We start from the raw sequence: 10516 nt of genomic DNA, 5'->3' as shown, positions 1-10516 counted from the left end.
GCTTTTGTACTAACACCCTTACTCCGAACTGTACATAATTGTTTCCACCTTGTCTAAAGCCTCACTTCAAGCTTAAGGAAACTTGTGCGTAAGCATGATGCTGCCACAACCATGTTTCACTGTATGTACGCTGTTCTTTTGGTGATGAGCAGTGTTGTGTTCGTGGTAATCATACCTTTTGGAATTACGGCTAAAAACTTCAACCTTGCTTTTACTGCACCATAATAAAACCTGCCGAACGTGGGAAAATCTCTTATGGTCCGATACAACCAGCGTTAAGCTTTTACTCCAAAAGTGATGTTTGGTGCAAACACAACAGTGCTTATCACCTAAAGAACACCATTCCTAGAGTGAATGGTGGCAGCAACATGCTTTGGGGCTGTTTTTCTTCAGCTGGAACTGGTGGTTTTGAATGAGACTGGTTTATACTGAACACACCTGCATCGTAGTTATAAGCGGGTGTGCACAGTTGCGCAACCACATTATTTCAGTTGTTTATTTTTACTTACTCAATCAAAAGACGTTTTTCTAATTGTTGAAAGGGTTAGATCACAGTAATTGACTAAAAGGTTTTTAAATGACTTATCTTTGTGTTGTTTGTCACAAAAAGTCAAGCATTTGAACAGGGGTGAGTAAATTCTTTTATATCCACTGTTCCACATTTATATTTGATTAGAATGTTCTATTCAACCTTATGCTAGAAATCCTGCAGAATGTTGCAAAAGAAAATGAGAATAAGGTGCTAAAATAAACCAAAATAAGCAACCAGAAAACAAACCAATGAACATTATTGAAGGTTGTGTTATTTCCAGCAGGAAGATATTTTTATTTTCATTTTTTTTTCAGCTTGTTTTTATTTTTACACTTTAAGGTAAAATTCACTTTATTTCTGACTTAGGCCATGGAATACATTTGGGATTTATTGCACATGAATAGTAGTATATACTTGAAAAATCTTAAAGTGGACAAAAACATTCTGTTACCAAGAGATGTTTTCATTGTATTTTTTTTTTGGTCAAGGTCAAATTCATTCTCAAGGTCCAGACTCCAGACATTGATGAATCTTCACCATTGTTATCATATTTACATCAATTAGGATGAGATTGGTTTTAATCAAATCTGATGTAAACTGTTTTTTTTTTTTTTTTTTTTTTAATAAATCCAAGCAACAGAAAAGGGTTACACCTGGACAATAGAAAGAGATCCAATACACAATGTGCATGTTAAATTCACCAAGATAAAAAAGAAAACTAATGTTTCCCTTAGAACATTGGCTGTCAACCTTTTTAGGTTCCGGGACCTCCTGCAAATTTTTTATTAACCCTAAGGACCCCCTGACTTCAACATTGCAAATGTAATTGATTACACTTGTGAAACGGACAGAATTAGAGACAAAAAAAAAAGTCCTGTACCATTTTTAGTTTAAGTAGATAAAGGTCTCAGTCACATCTGAGTAAAATAATCCTATCACTATAAATGTCATAAATCTTTTTAAAAAGGTATTGTCAGGGACCCCTTTCAACTACACCAAAGACCACTAGGGGTCCACAGACCCCTGGTTGAGAACCTGCCACAGAACATCTTAAAACTCATTCACTGCCAGCCTTCCCAGTTAACATGGATATTTGACTTCTAAAGCCGTCAATGGCAGTGAATGTTTCTTCATGGATTGCGAGAAAAGAAAAGAAAAAAGTTTCGAAGACAGTTGCTCTAGTTGCTCTCATGGGAGTATGACATAAAATTAAAAACAGTTGGACTAAGATGAAGATGTGATGAATAACCCTGACCCATCAAGCCAGCAGCAATCAACAACAATGCCCATTTATCCATCCATCCATCCATCCATCCATTTTCTGTACCGCTTATCCTCACTAGGGTCGCTGGGGGGGCTGGAGCCTATCCCAGCTATCTTCGGGCGAGAGGCGGGCTATACCCTGAACTGGTCGCTAGCCAATCGCAGGGCACATATAAACAAACAACCATTCACACTCACATTCACACCTACGGGCAATTTAGAGTCTTCAATCAACCTACCACACATGTTTTTGGGATGTGGGAGGAACACCGGAGTGCCCAGAGAAAACCCACGCAGGCATATATCTTCTCATATCACAATAGCATCTCTATTAAAGAACAACAATATTAGTGCATTAGCGAAAGCTTGGTTCAAAGCCTTGGCATTTGTCTTCATAAAAAAATAAATATTAAATGGATAGTTGTAAACTTGCACAGAGAAGTGTATTGTTGATATTTTACTGTAAGGCCATTTTCCATATTGCTTATCCTGTTCAGGAACGCTGTGAGCTGGAGCCTATCCCAGTTGACGTTGGGTGGAAGGTGGCTTACACCCCGGGCTGGTCGAAAGTCAATCACAAGGCACAGACAAAATACCATTCACCCTCACATTCACGCCTAAAGACAATTTAGTCTTTAATTAACCTAACATGCATGTTTGGGAATTTTGGGGGGAAACGGAGCCTGAGAAAACCCACACAAGCACGGGGAGAGACAAAGATTTGTGACCTGTTGGAATGTAGATATTCAGACATTGTGTGCTTCACATTGATAAATGCCTGGGATCTACCCAAAAGCCCTAAAACAACAATTCTTCATAATAAATAAAAACACAGACCATTGTTCATTACTGGCAGCGAAAATCAGTTGAAGACTAAGCAATAGAGCAAATAAAAAATAGCAATTGGATAATACCATTAGATCTTTGAGCTGTTGGCTCAAATAACCCAAAGATATCTTTTTGATGTCCTTGCAAGGTGTAAAATTGTGTTTGGTCACAATTAGAACACGTCCCACTTGACATGTTCCTCTCAAACCGTGAACAGTCTGTCCCCCTAAAATAATACTAATAATTTAGTATTATTTATAATAATCCATCCATTTTCTGAGCCGCTTCTCCTCACTAGGGTCGCGGGAGTGCTGGAGCCTATCCCAGCTGTCATCGGGCAGGAGACGGGGTGAACTGGTTGCCAGCCAATCGCTGGGCACATAGACACAAACAACCATTCGCACTCACAGTCATGCCTACGGGCAATTTAGAGTCTCCAATTAATGCATGTTTTTGGGATGTGGGAGGAAACCGGAGTGCCCGGAGAAAACCCACGCAGGCACGGGGAAAACATGCAAACTCCACACAGGCGGGGACGGGGATTGAACCCCGCCCCTCAGAACTGTGAGGCTGACGCTCGAACCAGTCGGCCACCGTGCCGCCATTTATAATAACAATACATCTAAAAAAAAGTGTCTTTGTGTGACCGCCGTTACAAGTCCTCATGAAGCCACCTCTGGCGTTTTTTCAGCCAGGACTGCAGCACGGGGAAGTTGGTTTCAGCCCAGCGGATGTTGTCAGCGATGGTGTCGTAGGCCTGCTGGATACACCTCATCTGTGAGCCCGTCTCCACTGTGAGAGAGGTGAAGAATTTCTCCACCTGAGCACACAAATACAAGAGTATCTTACCGAAGCACATAGGTAGAGGAGGGAGTTCTATGTAATAATATTCAATACTAGACTTTACACCGATTCTATCGGGCTGATCGGTATCGGGCGATATTTAGCATTTTATGCTGATCGGCTTTGTCGTCATAATTCGCCGATCCGATCCACAAAAGGCATTTATGCCGCGTTGCCGCGTGCACAGTATATTTGAATCCAAAAGCTAGCTTATGTTTAGCCTTGTCGTGTGTCTTTTGACATAGTACTGTTAATATCTGACGGCCAATGAAATTATTTATAAAAAAAAATTAAAAATTAAAAAAAAAACATATCGGCGGTGTGGGACAGACAACACGTCTGAGACGGGCAACACGTAATGCCCGGATCAGACTACAAGACAATTTGCTCTTTCACAAGTGCGCTGTCAGACTACTGCAATAAAATCTGGTATTCCGATACCACCGCATCCCGTTTTTTACGATCATTGGGCTTTATCTTGTCAACGCAAATGTGACTGGACGCACTCGTTACCGTGGCGACGGCAACAAGAGTGGAGCGAGCCAACTGTATTATAAGGACAAAATGGGGGAAAACGTGTGTTGGTGGTCACCGGTGTTCAGTACAGGAGAGGACGTTCATTTAACGCTTGCTTGAGGTATGTTCACGTACTTTTAATATGATACTGCTCACAAGCAGGCAATAAAATGTTATGTAGCCTAGCAAGCTAGTGGTACCGGGAACGGTTGGACGTAAACATGCCACCGTTCTGTCGAATCATGCTCTAAAGTTTCGGTGTGGGTGAAGTAATTTAATTAAAAATAAAGTAATTCAATTACAGTAAGTTAGCACCCATTATTTCTGTCATGGAATGTTGGTTTGACCTGACTGATTAGAATACACGATCTGACGACAGCAGTGATTTCCAACCTTTATGGAGCCAAGGAACATATTTTACAATTGAAAAATCTCACGGCACACCAACAAACAAAGATGTCACAAAATGTGGATACATTAATTACTGTATTTACTTCCTGCCATCTAATAGAAGACCATTCATTGGTTCTGTCTGTCACTATGCCTCACTGGCATAAATAGAGGAACAAAGATACATTATTTATTGTAAATATAATTTTTTTAAACAATTAAGTATATCCAGTAAATGAACAGGTCATTCAAATTGACACATTCCTCCATCTTGTGATCGGCTCGGTGATCGGTTATTTAAACTCGCTGATCGGTCCCAAAAATCATGATCGTGTAAAGCCTACTGAATACCACTTCACTTATATAGCGCGACCATCACCAAACATCCAACCACAATCATTTATAAGCAATGTGGGTTAAGTGTGCCCGGGAACACGACGACAACAGCACTCTGACAAGGATACGAACTGTCATGGAATGTTGCCCTCTGCGCCATGCCGTCCCAAGTTCCTTGTAGCATTGTGAGATGCAATTTTCCATTGAAAAGCTGAGCAACAAAACTCATGATCTAATGGGATCTAACATAAATGCTGTATCAAAATGTACTAACCAACTAAAATACAATACTATATTTGCAACAACACACTGATGTTGTTTGGAGCACTTAAACTTAATTATGGATTCTTGTGAGGCAATAAAACGGAAACTAAGTGCACTCACCGACGTCAGCATTGTCTTTGTGGAGTACAGGCTGGTCACTCCCGTGACGATGTGCGCGATGGAGGAGGAGCCGATTTCAAACCTGCAGTAGCCACACAAACGAGTCAGTTATTTGACGTACTTAGAACAGTCGACCCCTGCATTTTTGTGGTTCTGTGGTTTTCTTTTTATTTTTTTGGGGGGGTGGGATTTGCAACCACATTTTTCATGGAAAACACTTATTAGCAGTATATTCACCTCATTTTTTGTTAGATGCATTTATAATGGCCGTCAATTATCTGCGGCTTTTCGCTATTAGCTAATAGTTGGGGTGCACTGAATATTCAAGTATGGAACTGCCCCTGACAACAAGCTGGACCCATAGGAACTTTGACTGTGACAACTTCATGTACAATATCCCACAAGGCATTCACATGACTACCAGTTTTTGAACCCAGATAGTGTCAAAATCATTATCACTGAAAGAAAAGATGATGTGAAAGTTATTTTGACGCCTCAGACCTGACCTGATTTCAGTTCATTCGACAATCTAGTGTTGGCTACCATTCAAAAAAAAAAAAAAAAACACTTCTTAAGTAATAGACCCAGACACTTTGGAAATCAGCCAGGCACAAGTAAGGTGCTGACAAGGAAGTAGTCCACATGTCAACGTTTGTCCCATATGTTCTTCAGTTTTGTGATAAAAAAAGTATCTTGTACCATAAAAATCATTCACGGTGTAGCTTACAACTTACTTTTTGATCAGCGTCGGCCAATTGGCTCGGAGGAAGTCCCACGCCAGTCTGTGGCCTCGGGGGTTCCTGCTGATAGAGACCAACACATCTGGGAGGTCTTGAGTTTTTATCACCTCACCGAGAAGACTCTGTTCCAGAATCCTGCAGAGGAAGTAGAGACTCGCTTCTTTAAAAAGGGTTCTCTTTACTAATGAGGAAAGAAGCAAACTTTAATTGTTTTAAACTCAATTTAATTGTTAAAATAAAAAAGCAATTGTGATAGTTTCCTTGATGTACAGTATGTATAACTGTACCGTATGACGACGCCCCCAGGTGACCAAAGCGCACACACCAGGAGCAGCACAATGTCAAATGAATTGAAACAAATGTAAAATGAAATTATTTACATCCTATTTAATTGTGTGTCATTACTGTATGTTTTAATAAGCACTGGTAGTGTAGTGGTACATGTTGCTTCCTTCCAAAAGGACGGCACAGATTCAATTCCCAGTCAGTGCACAAACATTCAGCCACTGGTCCCAAGCCCGGATAAAAATGGGTGGGTTGCTTAAACTTGTGTCGCAAGGCACCACTGTAATTGACTTACAAAAAAAATACAAATATAAAAAAATTTAAAAAAATTAAATTGAAATAAAACAATAACATGAACATAATAAAGCATTGATAATTTCTTCATTTGACATATTCCAACATAATGTCCTCATTCTACATGTTCAACGTTTGAAGCGAACAGTGGGATAGCCATATGCAACGTACTTGATATGATACGTACCACTTGAGCTTTTGACGCAATGGGCTGATTGTCAAGGCAATCTTGATGCTACTCTGAACGGACAGTTGCAAAGACTGGCGGTAGAACTCAAACAGGAAGTCCCACCCCTCTGGTGTTTGAGCCCCAACAGCATACACTGCCAGGGTGACATCAACTGGGAGGCTGAGAAACGGCGACATCTTAAGTCCCTGCATTAGACATCATAATCATCATCGAAATGTGAACGGATGTTGGATCTGACCTCATTTTGCCATCAGAGTCCTTCCACATGTTGAACAGCTGGCTAGCTTTGGTCACACAAGGAGTGTAGTTCCTGACACAGGCGAACAGCAGCAGGTAGCTGCGTAGCATTCGCTCAGACGAGGAACCGGAATCGTCCCACTTCTGACTGTCAATCAAGTCCTTGAACAGGTACAGCATGTAAATCTGTCAACACAACACCACAGTTGAGAGGTCTACTGTGTGAAATGTATTTTTATTAAAGCAATTGAGGCAAAATTGAGTGCGCTACTTGGTTTCAACAAGCGGAGGCACTCTTGATTCAGTCTCAACGAGTTTGATGTCCAGAGCAGTGGTTCTCTTAAGGGGAGAATTTTTTCCCAACAACTTCTCTCATAATCATAATACCAATTAAATAACTCCCAAGTGTACCCCTAAATGTCATAGGGATTAAAAAGTTGCTTATTTTCTAGAAACATAAGGTTACAATAACATAATTAATCTTTTATTCTGGAAAAGGAATTCATTCTCCCAAAAAAATTACACCTTTTTTTATAAATTTAAAACAGATTACCGTATTTTCACGACCATAAGGCGCACTTAAAAGGCTTAAATTTTCTCCAAAATGGACGGGGCGCCTTATAATGTGGCGCGCCTTATGTGTGCACAGAGTTCCAAAATCTCTAAATTTTGTTGTGGGATGAGCGCTCCGCTTGACTGACTAGGAGCATTTCCTGCCGACACGCTGCTTATACAAAGGAAAAGCGGACGTGGCTGAGGACAGCATGTGGACGTAAAGGGTGCGCGTGAAGGAGGACGCTAAAGGCACGCCACCAGTAGGTATATAGCACCGGTATGTGCATTGTGCAAAACAACATCGGTTTGGCTAAGGACTCCCGAAAATGGCACCTACGAAGAGACACGCTTACGAAGCACAGTTTAAACTGCAAGCTGTCAGTTACGCGGAGGAACATGGGAATCGAGCAGCCGCGAGAGAATTCAAGTTCAACGAATCCATGGTTCGCAAGTGGAGGAAGCAGGAAAACGAGCTTTGCCAAGTTAAGAAGACGAAGATGAGTTTCCGCGGAAACAAGGCGAGGTAGCAATGGATTAATGAGCAAAGAACAGCCAGAAGAAGTCACCAGTCTACAGTCACCATTCGATTGAGGGCAATAACGCTTGCAGAAGAAATGAAAATTTAACATTTTCAAAGAGGTCCGTCTTGGTGCTTTCGTTTTATGAAACGGCGCCATCTAACCAACCAGGCAAGGACTACCGTGGCACAGCGACTTCCGGCAGATTATAGGGAAAAGCTGGCCATTTTCCGCTCCTACTGCAGTAAAAAGATTGCCGACAAACACATCCAGCCCAACTACATCACCAAGATGGACGAGGTGCCACTCACTTTCGACATCCCGGTGAACCACACTGTAGAGAAGGGGACCACCACTGTAGCGATACGCACAACAGGGCACGAGAAGTCGGCTTTTGCTGTTGTGCTTGGTTGCCATGGTAATGGACTGAAACTGCCACGTATGGCGAGTGGCTGAGTGAGGTGTACGTAAAGAGACCGGATGTTTTTTTCCACGTGTCACTGTTGAACTGTGACTCCATGTGCGCCTATCTCACAGCCACTGTGAAAAACCAAGAGTAGCAAATTAACTCTGAGCTTGCCATCATTCCCGGATCCTTGACGAAAGAACTCCAACCGCTGGACATCGATGTAAACAGGGTGTTCAAAGTGAAGTTGCGAGCGGCGTGGGAGCGATGGATGACAGATGGCGAACACAGCTTTACTAAGACTGGGAGGCAACGCGGGCGAGTTACGCCACTATATGGGAATGGATTGTGAATGCCTGGGCTAAGGTATCTGCTTTGACTGTTGTCCGAGCTTTCGCGAAAGCCGGCATCATTGGTGAACAGCGCCCCGGCAACGAGACTGACTCCGACAATGACGAGCAGGAAGCCTCCATGTTTGATGGAGAACTTGCCCAGCTGTTCATTTCGGATAAAGAAGATGAGGACTTTGATGGGTTTGTGGAAGAGGATTGATCGAAAAATAACGTGAGTACATTGTTAAATACTTCAATAAAGTACAACCGAACTCCCGCTGCCTTTTTAAAAAATTGTTTTAGCGTGCATACATGCTACCGTATGTTTTAAGCTAGCATATGTTTTACCATGCCTGCGCCCAATAATACGGTGCACCTTATGTATGTGTTAAATACAGAAATAGATCCCATAACTGAGACTGCGCCTTTTAATACGGTGTGTCCTATGGTCGTTAAAATATGATTTGTGATATGTCACAATCATATCTCAGCTTTTAATTGGCCCAAAGCTAAAGTAGGGAGGAGTAATTTGTTAATTATGTTTGTCTCATTGGCATGCCGATCCCCATATGCAAGTATGACAAAATCTATTGCAAATAAATCTCTATCACCTTGTGTGAGGGACAGTAAATAAAAGGTGGTCGGCAGATAATTTATATGACACCAGATCTACCAAATGTGGTGAACCACTGAGGTCCACAATCCTAAAATGAATAGGAAACCAGTGCAAAATCAGTTCAGAATGAGATGAGAAGGGGCTACAGTTTTAATGTGTTTATAAGAAACCACCGCCGAAGAGGTAAAATTGCTGACTGGGCTTAATTTGGACACTTTCATTTCGGGGTGTACTCATTATTGTTGCCCGGGCTTTAGACATTAAAGGCTGTGGGTTGAATTAGTGGACGCGACAGTAAATTTCCATGTTTTCAAAGCTGTACATAATGTGATTTGATCTTAATTGTCAACCCCATGACAAAAGCTTCCAGACGCGTCTCATCCAGATGCCAATAAAACCAGTCAGACAGGATTTCAACTTGAGATACTTCTGTAACTTATTACTAATTGTGTTTAGTCATACAGATGTCTCCCAAACACACAAACACCTCCTAGAAGACAAAATGTTTCTATAGCTGCCTTTGCTAACCTTCATGCTATTCTCGAGAAGAATTATTTCTCTCCTTTCTATCAGTTTATAGATGGGTATGAGTTCTGCAAAGCCCTGAGTCACAGCAATGACATTGGTCTCTTTGGACAGATACGTGGACAGCTCCAAAGCGGTTTCCAGGGTCAGCTTCTTGATGCTGCAGCACACAAATTGCAAAAAATGTAATGGAAAAGAAAATATACCGGTAATCCCTGTTCTATTCTATCTTAAAAAGCATCATTAACCTACACTAATACAACACCCACATGAACTGCCAAAGACAAAATATATACTTTTTACTACCACTAATTCACTGTTCTGCCCCAAAGGATCACCATTTAACAAATACAGGATGATTAAAAAGTAACTCCCCATTTTAAAATACTTAATTTATTCATATGTTGTAATATTTTTCTAATTTTTTGTGTGTATGTTCCATGATTAAATGAGCAAGTCTATTCTACCAAACCAACGACTTTGGAAGAACTTGAAGGGCAAATAGGAGAAGTTATGTCTTCCATCCCACAAGAGTTCCTTCTGAAATCAGTTAATGCGGTTACCAGGCGGCTTGAGAAACTGGTGGCTAATGCTAGCGCCCATATTGAACTTTAAATAAAAAGTTTCTTTCTTCTCATGTTCATTTCTTGTAAGAATTATAGTTCAGAAATAACTTACAAGTACTTATAATACTTGAACTAAAAAATGTGGTCAGGGTATAAATAA

General features: G+C 41.1%; 1 protein-coding gene across 2 annotated transcripts in view; it reads right to left on the bottom strand.

Annotated features, from left to right (window-relative positions):
- Nucleotides 1-245: 245 nt before the first annotated feature.
- The window catches only part of erap1b (endoplasmic reticulum aminopeptidase 1b), a 25975-nt gene continuing 15704 nt past the window's right edge, over nucleotides 246-10516 (bottom strand). For both annotated transcript variants that reach the window (XM_061672133.1, XM_061672134.1), the window contains exons 15-20: nucleotides 9794-9950; nucleotides 6840-7024; nucleotides 6599-6760; nucleotides 5827-5967; nucleotides 5093-5174; nucleotides 246-3443 (exon numbers count right to left, since the gene is read on the bottom strand). In XM_061672133.1, coding sequence (XP_061528117.1) covers nucleotides 3276-3443; nucleotides 5093-5174; nucleotides 5827-5967; nucleotides 6599-6760; nucleotides 6840-7024; nucleotides 9794-9950 — 895 coding nt within the window. In that variant the 3' untranslated portion in view covers nucleotides 246-3275. The remainder of the gene's footprint in view (nucleotides 3444-5092; nucleotides 5175-5826; nucleotides 5968-6598; nucleotides 6761-6839; nucleotides 7025-9793; nucleotides 9951-10516) is intronic.

Source organism: Phycodurus eques, chromosome 3 (genome assembly GCF_024500275.1).
Source record: "Phycodurus eques isolate BA_2022a chromosome 3, UOR_Pequ_1.1, whole genome shotgun sequence".
NCBI classification, from domain to species: Eukaryota; Metazoa; Chordata; class Actinopteri; order Syngnathiformes; family Syngnathidae; genus Phycodurus; species Phycodurus eques.
The sequence above is the reverse complement of the archived record's forward strand: the minus strand, read 5'-3'. Positions and strand labels throughout refer to the sequence as shown.